This window comes from Oncorhynchus kisutch, linkage group LG25 (assembly GCF_002021735.2).
Source record: "Oncorhynchus kisutch isolate 150728-3 linkage group LG25, Okis_V2, whole genome shotgun sequence".
Classification (NCBI taxonomy): Eukaryota; Metazoa; Chordata; class Actinopteri; order Salmoniformes; family Salmonidae; genus Oncorhynchus; species Oncorhynchus kisutch.
The window spans coordinates 7805600-7822384 of NC_034198.2; the positions used below are offsets into that span (position 1 = coordinate 7805600).

At 41.0% G+C, this 16785-nt stretch overlaps 1 protein-coding gene across 2 annotated transcripts in view; it reads right to left on the minus strand.

Annotated features, from left to right (window-relative positions):
• Positions 1-16785, minus strand: part of skap1 (src kinase associated phosphoprotein 1) — a 44709-nt gene that overhangs the window by 25240 nt on the left and 2684 nt on the right. The window contains exons 3-4 of one of the 2 annotated variants that reach the window (XM_020460228.2): positions 14904-14929; positions 14388-14504 (exon numbers count right to left, since the gene is read on the minus strand). In XM_020460228.2, the coding sequence (XP_020315817.1) occupies positions 14388-14504; positions 14904-14929 (143 nt within the window). The remainder of the gene's footprint in view (positions 1-14387; positions 14505-14903; positions 14930-16785) is intronic. The other variant, XM_031804702.1, reaches the window with a different exon arrangement.

Here is a 16785-nt window from a genome sequence, read left to right on the forward strand (position 1 = left end):
CAGGTTCTACTGACAGATAAGGTGGTCACTGGCGGTCAACTCAGAGTACGGTCCAAGACACCTCATGACACTACCACACTCACATATCACTCTGCTTTGTGGATGACTTGACTCGTGTCACTAAAAATACGGCAGCTGGCGCTACGCCGCTACAGACTATTTTGTTAAAGAGAACCTTATCATAACAAAAGCCCAGTCACCTCATCCATCCAGTTCTCTGTTCCAGGCCTGCTTCCTTGTCATGGCACCTTTTAATCCCCTCATCCATCTACTTCCTTCCCTTTTCAAAGGCCTTTCCCAGTTAATAGTTGAGAAGACATAAAGTCAACAAAGGGATGGTTAGATTTGCTTGAATCAGTAAACAACAGAACAATGGCTTCTCACCCTCAAAGGGAGCTCCTTGACCAGGCCTCTAAAGGCCTTTAAACCAGGGATGTGGTTCATACTGGATTTAAAATATATCGCAAGGGTCAAGGAATTTCTCTGACAGCTTGAGGACAAAATTCACCAACAATTAAGGGGCTGGTGATTTAGAATGATTCTTGATTGGTCCAGGGTTCTATCACAGGGTAGCAGTGTAACCTTAAAGTTCACATAATGTACAGTCAGAAATCCTACTCCCCTGACATATTTTTATCCCACCCCTATGTATAACAAATTCTGAAATGTCTTATGAAAATACTTATCAATAGGTATAGCAATGTTTCTACTCTTGGTTTGAGCCAAAATGTGAAACTCTTTATTAAAAACATGTGTGATTCACACAAACCACAAATACAGAATCCAATTTGTTTCAATTGGGATGTTTCTTAAAACACAGACACATAAAGAAGCAATGAGATTATATTTTCCCTAAACTGAAGAGCACCATCTATTGAAGGCATCTTCCAAATCCAAGATGGAGGCGGTTCTTCTATCAATCGTAAATTGCATTATTAATTATTCAGCGCTATGCATCTCCTTAACTTTCATTCTTTCCTGTTTAAGTGTCATTCATATCATTTATATTGTTATTAATTTAACAGATATACACCTACAAAAACCCCATGTTAACCCTTAAACCAAAGTGATATATATATATTATTATTATTATTATTATTTTTTTTTTACCTTTATTTAACCAGGCAAGTCAGTTAAGAACACATTCTTATTTTCAATGACGGCCTGGGAACAGTGGGTTAACTGCCTGTTCAGGATGCATGTGAGCTGCCATAGCAGTGTCATGGCCACTCTCTCTCATTTGGTTATTCATCCTTAGTCTCAGCATGGTGTTACGAGCTCAGCAGTTGATCCAGCAAAAATCTCTTGATTTATGTGATAATGACCAGAAGGAGTTAATGTATTCTCCCATTAAAATCTACTTTAGTTATGCTGCAAGTCAATCCGAGGCTGGCTAGAGAGTGAATCATAATGAAGGCAAATGGTAGTTGGGAGGACGAACACATTATATTATATCTATATTGCCATGACGCAACAAATGTGTTATAAAAACAATAAATGGTGTAAAGAGGCTGTCAGTGATTTACATTGAGTAAACATAAAAATCTCAAGGTGGCCGGCCTGGTGTGCAGGGTGTGCAGGGTGTGCAGGGTGTGCAGGGTACTGCCCAGACTCAGTGTGTCAGCTCAATGTGAAACTACCCTGGGTAGGTGTCAACATAACCTGGGTTAAATGACTCATTGTTTCCTGGAGGGCCTTGCCATATACAGCTGCTAACCATCCTATCCAGGAGTGGACTTTCTCCTAATCAGTTTTAGGTGAGTCAAAATGGTTGTGTCCTGGAACTGTTCAAGCTGGGTCAGGTGGGTTAGTAGAGCAGGTGAATTGATGATACACCTCTTACCGGGAGAGAATTAGGATAGGAACCATGCTGTTTCTCCTCAGTCCCTAGCACTAGCCTCTTTCCTGTGTCTTTTGCTGAGAAAGATACTGCATTGAGTCGGAGTAGAGAAAAAACAGGGCCAAGACCTGACCCCAGTGTGAACCCTGGTGATGAGGTGAACCAGAAGGCAGAGGCTGCCCCCCCCCCCAGGCCTGGGGGACAGAGAGAGGGAGGAATGCTGCTTTGGAAGACAGAGCGACAGTGTGACCCCCTCCGACACTGTCCTTAATTAGGAAAAAGGATCCACTCAGTGCACCCTCACCCTGCCCAGCACTCCATCTGCACACAGCCCAGGCTAAATGGAGACATTTCTCCTCATTACAGTAGGAGAGCCTCCTTCTTCCCTGTGTGTGCATCCCTCCACAAAGCCACCATCAGGGGGAGGAGGAGAGACACAGAGGCTCTGAGGTTAAAGTCCAAATGTCCTCCCTGCCCCCAACTCCAACCACTGATCTGATTAGGATTTTACTTATCGATACGCAGAGCATATAGAATCAATCTTGTAATGTATGCTTCTGAGCAAAAGCAGTAGAGGTGGAGATCCAGGTTTTATTTATGTAAATAGAATGTACAGTATGTTATGTATCGGTATTTTGATAGCAACGAGAGGTCAAATATTAGCCTCTGTGTAGGCCAATGGCTATGAGAGGGAGCAGATCGCTTGCCTTTCTGTGCCTCTGTGCAGGATAAAAAATATTGTGTCAGTCCCGCCAGGCTCTGCTGCTTTCCCATTCCCTGTGCCAGTGTTCAGGGGCAGAGGGAGCAATCTTAAGTGACATCAGGTTCCCCCTGGGAAGCCATAAGGAGTGACTATATCGCACTAAATTCCCTCTCATAGATTTACAACCACTATTCAAATGCTTAACTGCAGATACAATTATCCTCTAATCACAGGGGATGGCTTTCAGCCGCCTCACTGACACTTGGAAAAACTACAGTTGGGATACAAATACCAACAATGGCGGAGCACGGCCCACAGGTAAGTTTGTCTATCTGTGATAAAACACTGAATACAACAGCAAACCAATAAGGGAGTTTTGGATGAAAATGTATAAATCTAGGTCGGCATAGAGTGGGAATAAAAACTAAAAGGGATTTAGATTACATACATATTGGCAATTGCCATCGTTTACATCAGGAAGCAAATTACAATTATTTTGTGCTAACATTGTGGGAACTGAGAAGTAGCAGCAAAAAAAATCTAAGTAAGTTATACCTGGGATTAATGTATAAATTATCATCTAAAAAGTCAAATTAAAGCCATTTTGGATAAGATAATAATTGTCTTACTAAGTTGTATGTTTTGATAGAGGCTATTGTTGTGAAATTGATTGAGTATAAGACATGCAACATAACTTTTTCTATGGAAATATAAAATAAGATCAGAATCTAAATAAATATTTCTCAGCCAGCCAATAAGGGGGGAAATGTCTAGAACTTTAGAGTTTCCTTGATCATGTCATCTGTCTAATGAAAACCTCAGTGGTTCTTCCATTTGTGGGAAAATATTGATCATTATTAGCCATTCTAATGTACCAATACATTTTATTTGATGAGAAACAAGGGCTAAAACTGGTGGAAGATACTGTACATTGTACAGATACTGTACACTGCTATTTGAATAGAATACGCCTCGCTCTATGATTAGATTTAGCCCATTATTATTTGCATTGTGGTGTGCTTGTTATTTAATAATTTTACTTGATTTTTAAATCAATTTAACTAGGGAATTTGAAAGTTGCTGTTTTCCTTTTCCAACTACCCAATTAAGAATTTTGTCTTTCATTTTCCATTTTAATTTTCAAAGTGTATGCAAATTGCTTCTTGGAGGTGTGAACCAAGAGAGCCATACCACACCGTCATACATCCCAGCCATGCCGGGCTTCTGTACATGGATTTTAAACTAGTGTAACCAACTCACAGGCTGCGAACCAAGCCAACCCAGGTCTCCCGCGAACCAGAAAAGCATAGACTTGAAGCTGAAGCCTAGCATTGATTCGGGGAGCGAATGCAACTTCCGATCTCAGGCAAGGTTAGGCCTTCATGTGTGGTAACTGAATCACCTCAGTTACAATTCACCCTCCTTTGACCTCCTCCTCCTCACAGAGACAAATCTGAGCCACAGGACAAATATAACAAACAGGGTTTGAACAACAGTCTTCTGCACATCAGAAGAGCACATTAGTCCACTAAACCAAAGCCTATAGCCAATGCAACTATTCAGGCAACTATTCAAGGTTACTCATCATGCGAACTACTAACCAGGAAGAAGTGGTTCGGTGACTACCCACAACCCACATGTGATGAATAACTTTGCCTTGTGTTGAGTAACTTTGGCTTAGCAGGCTAATATGTTCTTCTGGTTTACAAAACACCAGATTCAAACCCCGGTGGCTACTAAAATCAATCCACAGCCAGCGTGACATGTCTAGGATGTACAACTACATGGTGGTGCCGTGTTTCTCTTCTGGTTCACGCCTCCAGGAAATCATTTGCATACACTTTGAAAGTGAAAGTGAAAAGAGAGAGGTTGGAAAATGAAAACAGCCACTTTCCATTTCACTTTGCTCATTGCATTTACGATTTTCTGTTAATCATCTGCCATTTTCTGTTTACCATTAACCGTTTTTCAATTTTCATTTTAACTTTGTAATTTCATTGTGGCATGAATCATGTGCAGTTATATGAAAATATAAATGCATTTATAATGTTGTGCATTTCAATTGAGCATTTAAGTTTTGCATTTTGGAACTGGCACTGATCACCCTCCCTATGTGTCGGATTATTTGTACATTGTCATTTTTTTTATTGGTTATAGAATATGAATATTTCTTAGACACTTATATGGGCTTTACTGAATCAACAATTAAAATCATTTGATTTTTAATCAATGTATCAATGTAGTAACATAATGTATCATTTATGAGAACAATAAACATACAACAAAAATAACCAGAATTGAAAATATCTGTGGCACTGCGGTAATTTAGTGCCAAAAGACCAATAAAGTAATCTGCTATTTGAATAGAATACGCCTCGCTCTATGATTAGATTTAGCCCATTATTATTTGCATTGTGGTGTGCTTGCTGATGAGTGTTATTTAATCATTTTACTTGCTTTATAAATCAATTTAACTTTAATATAATGTTGAGAGCTTCCCGTGTTTGGAATACACTGACATCAGACACACATAACTGCACCACCTATCACACTTTCACAAAAAACATGAAGACATGGCTAAAGGCCAATCAGATTTGTGAACCTAATCCCTAGTTGTGTGTTGCCGCTTTCCATGTTGTCTGTAGGTGTGGAAACACTTTGTTGCTTTTATGGATATTATCTTGTTGCTTTTTTGTGCTATGTTACTCTGTGTGCATGCTGCGTCTTGCTTGTCCTATGTTGCTCTGCGTGTGCTCACTGCTCAATGATTGTCTGTATTGTTATTGTAATTGTTTTTAATAACCTGCCCAGGGAAAATGAGCCGGCTGGCTAAAACCGGCACTTTTACTGAAACGTTGATTAATGTGCACTGTCCCTGTAAAAATAAAAATAAAACTCAAATCTATCTACAAATCTATCTACATGGGCCTATTATGTAGTGAATTCACATAAAGTGGTTTCAATCATTGATATACACATTTTCCATGAGCTGTTTATTCAGAGGTGAGAGATCTATTGCTAACAATGTTTTTGTTTTCAGAAGAAGGCAGACAGATCTGCATTAGGACAAACTCCCAAACTCAGGATTAATCCTCGCATGACTATTATCAGTAGAACAATCTAATCCGGCCGTAAGACGCTACAGAGGGTAGTGTGTACAGCCCAGTACATCACCGGGGCCAAGCTTCCTGCCATCCAGGACCTATATACTAGGTGGTGTCAGAGGAAGGCCCAAAAAATTGTAAAAGACTCCAGTCACCCAAGTCATAGACTGTTCTCTCTGCTACCGCACGGCAAGCGGTACCGGAGCGCCAAGTCTAGGTCCAAAAGGCTCCTTAACAGCTTCTACCCCCAAGCCATAAGTCTGCTGAACAATCAATCAAATGGCCACCTGGACTATTTACATTGACCCCCCTTTGTTTTTACACTGCTGCAACTCGCTGTAGAAATGACCTCGACTAACCTGTACCCCCGCACAATGACTCGGTACCGGTACCCCTGTATATAGCCTCGGTATTGTTATTTTATTGTCTTACTTTTTATTTTATTTTTTACTTTAGTTATTTAGTAAATATTTTCTTAACTCTATTTCTTCAACTGCATTGTTGTAAGGGCTTATTGTTGTAAGGGCTTGTAAGTAAGCATTTCACGGTAAAGGCTACACCTGTTGTATTCGGCAGATGTGACAAATAAAATTTGATTAGATTTTTTGACAATATTAAGTACTGTGTTCTTTTCCACACAGAGTGATCACACACTATTTCCCTGAGATAAGGCTAAGTTACAATACAGGCTACAATATATCGTTGGAGATCATTTCCATTGTAGATTAGCAATCTGCTCACAAAGTACAGGCACATGGTTCCACACAGAGGCAACCCTGTCACGCTGACACACACAGTGTGATTGGCTCTCCAGAGGTATCCCTGATGAACAAGAGGCATGCATCGAATTCAGTGTCCTCAAATAACTCCACAAGGGCATGTTAATGACCTCAAAGTGCTACATTAAAGCCCCAATTAAACAAAGGCAACCCAGAGGCCTTGGAAGCTGTTGTGCCACCATCTTTGCACAGGCCAACACATCTCTCTACTCTCCATTTATTACCCTAAGAAATCAGCGGGCCACCTGGGCTTGGCATCAAAACTTGGTTCATCTCCAGAAATGGATTCAAGTGGAGAGAAAAATCAAATTCTCATTTGCAAGATAGGAGGGGGGAGAGGCAAGGGAGTGAATGCAGGAGATACCTGGGAAGCCTAACCTCTGGGTGAACCTAGTGCATGGTGATAGTTTTGCTATTTGTCTGTGTCATTGAAAGCTAAAGGGGAGATTAGATCCACCCAGCCCGGGCTTCCCACTCTGCATGCTGTCTATGTAGACCAGGGGTGTCAAACACACAGCCCGCGGGCCGGATCTGGCCCATGATGGGGGTTTGAGTAAAAACATTTTTTAAAATACATTTAAAATAAACTCTATTTACTTTTAAATTACTAAAACCAAATCGAAACTGTGCAGAAACTATAATGGGCTTACATTCATACAGTTTTTTTGATTGTGTCCAGCTCGCAAAAAACCCACCAAACAGTCAGGGAGCCAAAAACATTTCCAAAACAATGTATAGAGAACAATTTATTTCAATTTTTGACGGCGAGGAAATATAAGACATTTTCAGTGCTGTCCTCTGGACCTCGTCGAATATCGAATGCGGCCCCCGGGGCAAAATGTGTTCGACACCCCTTAATGTAGACTGTTACACGTTGACATTCTCACTGCCCTGTTTTCTCTGTGTTTTACCAAAGACTTAAACCAGAAAAACAATTAAACAAAGGAAATGAATGAGAAAGGTGAAACAAAATAGCTTTGTACAGAAGCTGCCAGAAAACAACATGGCAGAGCTTGTAGTGGGGGCGAGGAGACAAGAGTGATGGATGCCCCTCAGTTAATGACATCTAAATCCCCCCCTTCAAGCAGTCCTCTCCTCTTGCCAGGCAGCATGAGAGAGTGAGAGTGTTGGAGATGAATAGTCTAAACAGGGAGAGAGGGCGCAGAAGGCGAGCAAGGGGGAGAAAAGGAGCAGGGAGAGAAAGGAAAAACTATCAGCATCTGCAGCAGCACAGTAGCCCCAGGGGAATAGCGTGAACTTTTGAACCCTGATGGCAGGGCCAGCATCATGCCGAGCCTGTTCCAGTCTTGTAATGTGTCTCTTGACTAAAGTAGAGGAGAAGAGCGAGGGAAAAGGAGAGAGTGAAGGAGAAAGGAAAAAAGAACATGGTCATTAATATGTTCTGTGCATCCTGCAAATGAGTAGCATGAGTGGCTTGAAATCCATGCACCAATGAACACTGGAAAATGAATTTCCCTGTTTTCTGAAGGGTGGGTATTTCCAAGTCAAAAGAAATGTAGATCTGTGGAGTTACTATGGGCAGCCAGGTCAATATTCTAGACAAGATTACTAGGTTCTGACAGGTCACAGATTGACCAGCCAAGAGGCCAGGGGTCAGAAGTTCACTAAGTGGATAGACAACATGACCACTCACAGGGAGAGCCAGGTCTGTTTCTCACAGAACTTCTAAACACTGTAGCTGAGTCAGCAAAGTACCAGCTAAAATAAGGATCATCTGTATCTGAGGTATTTTTGAATTTGTATTTCTTAGCTGCCAAGGCAGCAGCTACATTTTCTGAGGTCCAAACACATTAAGGCAATTACGTTACACATGAACAAAAATATAAAACAGTACATCATGTAACATTATTACACCACTACATAGCTACAATACAAAATGTATAATACCACCATACAACAATATTACAATGCACGTGTGTAGAGTGCATGTGCTAGCGTATATGTGTGTATGCGTGTGTCTGTACCTGTGTGTGTGTGTGTGTGTGTGTGTGTGTGTGTGTGTGTGTGTGTGTGTGTGTGTGTGTGTGTGTGTGTGTGTGTGTGTGTGTGTGTGTGTCTTTTTACAGTCCCCTCTGTTCCATAAGGTGTCTTTTTATCTGTTTTTTAAAATCTGATTCTACTGCTTGCATCAGTTACCTGATGTGGAATAGAGTTCCATGTAGTCATGGCTCTATGCAATACTGTGCACCTCCCATAGTCTGTTCTGGGCTTGGGGATAGTGAAGAGACCTCTGGTGGCATGTCTTGTGGGGTCTGCATGGGTGTCTGAGCTGTGTGCTAGTAGTTTAAACAGACAGCTCGTGCATTCAGCTTGTCAGCTTACAAAAACAAGTAGTGATGAAGTCAATCTCTCATCCACTTTGAGCCATGAGAGATTGACGTGCATATCATTAATGTTAGCTCCCTGTGTACATTTGTTCTGAGCCAATTGTCATTCTCCTAAATCCCTCTTTGTGGCACCTTACCACACGACTGAACAGTAATCCAGGTGCGACAAAACTAAGGCCTGTAGGACCTGCCTTGTTGATAGTGTTGTTACAGTAAGTAGGCAGAGCAGTGCTTTATGGACAGATTTCTCCCCATCTTAGCTACTGTTGTATCAATATGTTTTGACCATGAGACTTTTACAATCCAGGGTTACTCCAAGTAGTTTAGTCACCTCAATTTGCTCAATTTCCACATTATTCATTACAAGATTTAGTTGAGGTTTAGGGTTTAGTGAATGATTTGTCCCAAATACAATGTTTTCGGTTTTTAAAATATTTAGGACTAACTTACTCCTTGCCACCGATTCTGAAACTAACTGCAGCTCTTTGTTAAGTGTTGCAGTCATTTCAGTCGCTGTAGTCATTGACGTGTATAGAGTTGAGTCATTACTCAAAGCCAGTGACATGTCGTTAGTAAAGATTGAAAAAAGTTAGATGGCCTAGACATCTGCCCTGGGGAATTCCTGATTCTACCTGGAGTATGTTGGAGAGGCTTCCAATAAAGAGCACCCTATGTGTTCTGTTAGACAGGTAACTCTTTATCCACAATTTGGCAGGAGGTGTAAAGCCGTAACACGTATGTTTTTCCAACAGCAGACTATGATCAATAATGTCAAAAGCCGCACTGAAGTCTAACAAAACAGCCCCCACAAATCTTTTTATCATCAATTTCTCTCAGCCAATCATCAGTAATTTGTGCAAGTGCTGTGCTTGTTGAATGTACTTCCCTATAAGCATGCCAAAAGCTGTTGTCAATTTGTTTACTGTAAAATAGCATTGTATCTGGTCAAGCACCATTTTTCTCCAAAATTTACTACGGGTTGGTAACAGGCTGATTGGTCAGCTATTTGAGCCAGTAAAGGGGGCTTTACTATTCTTAGGTAGTGGAATGACTTTTTTCACTCCAGGCCAAGAGGGCACACACTTTCTAGTAGGCTTAAATTGAAGATATGGCAAATAGGAGGGCAATATCATCTGCTATTATCCTCAGTAATTTTCCATCCAAGCTTCCTCCACTAAAACCACTTATACTATACAGAGGCCATTCAAGGTCTAGCCACAACCCCACAAATCTCTTTATTTATTTAGTCCTGCGTTATCTTTGACTGGGGCAGGTGCATCTTTAGATACTTTATACTACCCACTAACCTTTTTCCTCTATGCAATTATGTTCTCGATAGCATAGTTATAACTGATAGCATAATATAATTGAAAGCAAACTCTTTCCGAACTAAATTATACCAATCAAAACACAAAAATGTTACGTTAGCACACTCTTTGGCAATTTAAATTCTAGATTTACATTATATTGACCCAATGTAAGAAAAATGTGATACAATTGATCTGAAATGACTATTTCAAATTCAAAATGTTTATCTTAGCCTTTTTCTAATTGGCCGTAATTGATGCAGGAAATAGTGTTGGCACTGTCAGAGCTGGAGCCTGCTGCCCATTGTCTCCGATATCTATCAGTCAGCAGACACAAGGGCCCAGGCTACCTGTATTCTCTGATACCACACAGTAGCTCTGCCTACCCCTGTTTCTAACGAACAGATCTTTCTCACCACTCAGACATGTTCGTCAATAGATCATAGCAATCAATGGGATCAATAAAGAGACACTAATCATCTGGTGAGATATCAGTTTGAGAGTCAGCTTTAACATGTCATGTATGCATTCAATAACAAATATGTCCAGTATGAAACATATTGTTAGATGTTTTACTAAATCAATAATCACACCTTTTCTACACACCTGAACAAATATAGGAGATAACAATATATGAGCACAATCATTAAGACTACAAAAATGTTGCAGAAGCAGAGATACAGTATCAAAACCCAATCTCCTCTGGCCGCTCCTGATACAATGGTCTGATGCAAATACTTTCATTGCCTCGGCTGCCAACCAATATCACAATATTCTTTTAAGACAGATCGTAAACTTGACCCTGCAAAATGGCATGCCAAGACTCATAGTACTTTGACCCTCATCTCCTACTTCCCTCCCTCCGCTTCCCAAGTCCTCCTCACACTGGAGGAGTGCTGGGTGGTGATGGGGGCTGTTGTCAACCGGGCTGGGGTGAGACTGCTGGCACGGTCAGGTCAACTGTGTGGTCGGCGGGTGAAACGCAGTTCAAATTACCATGCAGAAACATAGGGAAACAATAGAGGGTCCATCTGTTCCTGTCAGCCATTACAAATCTGGTGTCACTGGAGACAATAGGCCAGGCCAATTAGTGAAACAACACTGTGTCGGTGACTACATCGAATACACTTATTCAACACTCAGGTTAGGGAGCAGAGAAATAGAGGCAGTCAAATTCCCATGTCAAATACCTACTGAGTGTCATGGGTCTCCTCTACATAGGGGAACCAACTGAACCCATAACATCCATTTTCCTATACTTACTTCCTGCAGTTCTTTCAAGCCCTTGTAAACTCAGCAAAAAAAGAAACGTCCTCTCACTGTCAACTGCGTTTATTTTCAGCAAACTTAACATAACAAGATTCAACAACTGAGACATAAACTGAACAAGTTCCACAGACATGTGACTAACATAAATGGAATAATGTGTCCCTGAACAAAGGGGGGGTCAAAATCAAAAGTAACAGTCAGTATCTGGTGTGGTCTTCCCTGTAACCCACAGCGTTGAGATTGCCTGCAATGACAACAATCTCAGTCCGATGATGCTGTGACACATCGCCCCCCAGACCATGACGGACCCTCCACCTCCAAACCGATCCCGCTCCAGAGTACAGGCCTCGGTGTAACGCTCATTCCTTCGACTATAAACGCAAATCCGACCATCCCCCCTGGTGAGACAAAACCGTGACTCGTCAGTGAAGAGCACTTTTTGCCAGTCCTGTCTGGTCCAGCAACGGTGGGTTTGTGCCCATAGGTGACGTTGTTTCCGGTGAGCTAAGCTTTACATATCGGCCTCAAGGCCATAGACATTGCTCCACCCACATCCATTCAATGCAATGTCGACATAAGGGTGCAAATTAAAAACACTCACAAGAGCTCTGACGAAGGGATTGAGGCCGATACGTAAAGCTTTATAAAGAGCAGTGATACTAGCAAGAGCAGTGTGCGGGCTTCTTCTTTTTTCTCATCTTATTCAACTGTTACCATACACCTGCAACAAAGATCGCTCAGACGTGCGATTGCCTTTAGGATTTTTACTGAGTTAAAAGTTGAGCTCATATAGGCCTTTGTGGTTTGGGGCTACTAAAAACAGTGACGCATATCCAGTGTCGGGGAATCTACTCTGAAAGTATATTTTACGAAACGACCAATTATTTCACACCGAAAGAAGTTAAGATGCACTAAAGCTACCCTGACAAAAAATATAGTTGACTTAACTAAAGATACTTTAAAGAAGTAGTTCACTACATCCATACCACTTCGTGAAAGGTTGTCATATGGAAATCTGAAATGTCATAGACCATGAATTGAAAGAACTGCAAGAACTTTGGGGTCATATGTTAAGAGAATCATATGTTAAGAGAATCATATGTTAAGAGAATCATATGTTAAGAGAATCATATGTTAAGAGAATCATATGTTAAGAGAATCATATGGTAAGAGAATCATATGTTAAGAGAATCATATGTTAAGAGAATCATATGGTAAGAGAATCATATGTTAAGAGAATCATATGTTAAGAGAATCATATGTTAAGAGATTGTGTAACGAGCCTATTAAACACAAGAACAATGTTTAAAGTGAGAATTAGGCAGGGCTGACGCCGAAAAAGAAAGGAAATGATTGCCTACTTCACCCATATTTTATTTTTGCTAAAAAAAGTTGTGTTGTTCCAATAGTTAGCTAAACACCCCTACATGGCAAAAAAAAGTTATTAACTACTAAAAACACTACCCAGATGTGAATTTAGTTGAACTACCACCAAGCTACTGCGAAACGTAGTTAAATTACTAGTTGAACTACATGTAGTTCACTACACTCCAACACCGCATATCCAGCTTCTGTAATTAAAACCATGAATAAATGTTCTTTCTAAAATGTTATTGATTCCATTGGCTCATCATTTCATTATTTTCACACACACCCTCTTCCTTTGAAATGCCCCACACTGCAAAGCGAGTAAAGCCATATCTGTCATTTACTCTGGGTAGTGAACAGACAGTGAACTATGAACTCCAGCAGCCCTGAAGGAAAAGGCACAGGCCTGTATAACCTAAATAGAGAAGTTATACGTAGGAAGTTACAGAAACAGATGCCCATCATCTATGTCATGGCATAACACCCACTGAGTGCATGGGGCACCCAAGGCTCTAGGTGAGTCACTGTGCCACTTCTGAAAAACCAGTCAAGTACTACCATGTCTCATATAACTAAAGATAGAGAGACAGAGAGAGAGAGACAGATAGAGAAACTAGAGAGAGGAAGATGGAGAGCAAGACTGACAAAGGGAAGAGAGATGGAACACACATGGCTTCTCAGCTACAGTGTTGTATTTCAAAATGAGTTGGGAATGGAGAGCAGGGTAAGGGTTAATCAATCACCTCAATCGCCTTGAGCTACAGAGCGCACTTCGTGTGGGCTGATCTTAGAGAAACTGACTTAACACCTCTGCCTCCCCCGGTACACACGGATGGATACACTGAGGGCTCCAGAATACTCTCACCCCTGAGAGCTCTTGGTCACCTATCAGTTCTGTGTGAACAATCCCCACACCCTTAGTATTCCCACCAACACCCCATTCGTGCAGCAGATCCAACCACTAGAGGGCAAGCTGTTACTTGACACCCATTTTATGTCCTGACATAATTTAGGTAAGCAAGAGTTCCTATGCTTTATTTTATTTATTTTGTTTTAACTTTATGTTCCCCTTACAAATCGCAAATATAATGTAGCAAACACCCTCTTGACATGCCCAATGCAGCTGTTTTTTTTAAATCTCAATATCAAATCATTTGTGGGTAACAATTAAGTACCTTACTGTAAATAGTTTCCCATTAAAATTGTCAAAAAGAAAAAAATATAGATTTTCTGCAAAAATCTATTTCCCAAGCATAATTTTTGCTAGGACTGTCTGGGAGTGATCTGAGTGAGGGACCTAATAGGATGGATAAGTAAACTGAAAACTAGCTGATGTTGGCAGAGAGGTTTGAAATTCTCTTTGTTATTGGTCTATTAACTTGTACCGCCTGGTGATGTCTCCAGGCAAGCCAAAACTCCACCCATGCAAAACCTGCTGATTGGAAGGTCCTGTGTAACTTGCATTTTCAACCAGAAACGATCAGGAAATAAATCTATTCACATTGTTTCACACTTGTACAGTGTTAGTTTCATCAGCTGCTGTACAAAATTATTCGAAACACAGGAAAAACTGAATTTTGACTGCACTGGGCCTTAAACACATTTGCACGTTGCATTGAAACACACACACACACACACACACACACACACAAACCAAGCCTTTACTCACACTCAGGAGAGCCCTCGTCCTGGTAGTCAGAGGCCACAGACAGGTCGTCTGAGGGGGCCGAACGGCCCAGACTTGAGCTCTGGTTGTCATCTGAACTGTCCTCCTGTCTGGACTCAGCTAGAAAGGCACCAACACAATATCAGGGTCAGGAAGCCAGTGGGAGAACTTTCAAAAGCAAACAGGAAATGCCCTAATATTATGTAGTGTTGTGTTGTCTCTCTTGTTGTAATGTGCGTTTTGTCCTATATTTATATTGTATATATTTTTTATTTTTAATCCCAGACCCCAGTTCCTGCAGGAGGCCTTTTGCTTTTTGGTAGGCCGTCATTGTAAATAAGAATTTGTTTTTAACTGACTTGCCTAGTTAAATAAAGGTTAAATAAAAAGAAAGAAAGAAAAATAATATGGCCAAAAGTATTAGATGCTTGAATTCATGTCAGTGCACACAAAATAGCCTAAGTTACACCTCAAGTAAGGATTCAACCGTTTTATAATGTAAAATATGCAGTCACTTACATCTGAAAGGAAACTCCTGAGGATTTCTGCAAAATAAAAGTTGGACATGAGTTAAATTTAGACTACAAATTCATTTAAACACAAATAGGTTGTAAGGTTTTTTGGGTGTTGATAGTTCTTTAAATTGCTTCAAACACGCTACTTTGGCTTCCTGCTTCACAGACCACAAGACAACCTCTTGCAAACAAGTGCAACGTGCACAGAGTAGTATCTGGTGCAGATATCTCAGATTGCAGTTATCTATTAATTTCCTCTCGTGCTTGCTTTCACACATATTTTTATTTCACAAACCACATTTCCATCCACAGTTTTTATGTGAGTAAAGTCATACTGTATAAAAATAAATCACAAAAGTTGCGATGGAAGTTAAAGTACAATTTTATAAACTCGGACAAGTCATTTGTTCGTTTGTCATGGTGGGATCTCTTCTTCTTTTCTTTTTAAAAATGAATTATTTGAGAAATGGAGGTGCGCAAATATTGATGTAATAACCATCATATAGAAGTAAACTTGGAGTCACGAGATGATATGGTGTGTGTGGTCCTCCCACTACGACTCAGGAAACCATGCAGTTTATTAGGCTACAGATTAAATAACTTATAATGAACTTCATGAGGTGATCTTGATGCTCCGTTCCAATAAATACAGAGGGGCGGATTCTGGTGACATGATGATCGATGCTTGACGACACCATGTGCTAGCTAACTAGCAAGCTAGCTAGTTCACAGTGTCACTCTAGCCTTCCGTCTGCTGTGCTAGTGGGGACAACCGGTAGACAGTGTCCTTCGCCCCTGCCTGTTGGGCACTGTTTTCCCTCAGTTCTGTTAACACCGCTGAGGGCAGGTGTTCGGCTGGAGCGAAGGACACTGTCTAACGGCTCCCGCTAGAAACTCAGTTAATACTTGTATTTCCCTTTTGACACACATAAAAAATGTTATACAGGAACCAATGGGGTGCTCAAGGGGGTGTTCATGCAGGAACCAATGAGATACAGGAATGCCCACATGCAGGAATGCCCCGAATTGCAGGCCGCAGGTGCACACTATTGACGGTATCTGCAAGCTGTTGGCAAGAGCACGCGTGCCAAAACCAGAGTATACAGAGTAGATTCGCTATTTAATGCAACAGTTTTTGTGACAAAACTATCCTTAGATTTGAAAATGCGATGGAAACACATTGAACTTTAGATTTTTATTAGTACATTTTGTGTGCACTACATAATCACAAACAGATTTTTATCCTCAACAAGTTTGTTTAGCGGAAACACACCACTGGTTGGAAAATGTGGATATTTTCTTTCTACAGATTTTAGAATATTCATATGAAAATACAGTGGGGCAAAAAAGTATTTAGTCAGCCACCAATTGTGCAAGTTCTCCCACTTAAAAAGATGAGAGAGGCCTGTAATTTTCATCATAGGTACACTTCAACTATGACAGACAAAATGAGAAAAGATAATCTCCCTCGATCTGGGGCTCCACGCAAGAACTCACCCCGTGGGGTCAAAATGATCACAAAAACGGTGAGCAAAAATCCCAGAACCACACGGGGGGACCTAGTGAATGACCTGCAGAGAGCTGGGACCAAAGTAACAAAGCCTACCATCAGTAACACACTACGCCGCCAGGGACTCAAATCCTGCAGTGCCAGATGTGTCCCCCTGCTTAAGCCAGTACATGTCCAGGCCCGTCTGAAGTTTGCTAGAGAGCATTTGGATGATCCAGAAGAAGATTGGGAGAATGTCATATGGTCAGATGAAACCAAAATATAACTTTTTGGTAAAACTCAACTCGTCGTGTTTGGAGGACAAAGAATGCTGAGTTGCATCCAAAGAACACCATACCTACTGTGAAGCATGGGGGTGGAAACATCATGCTTTGGG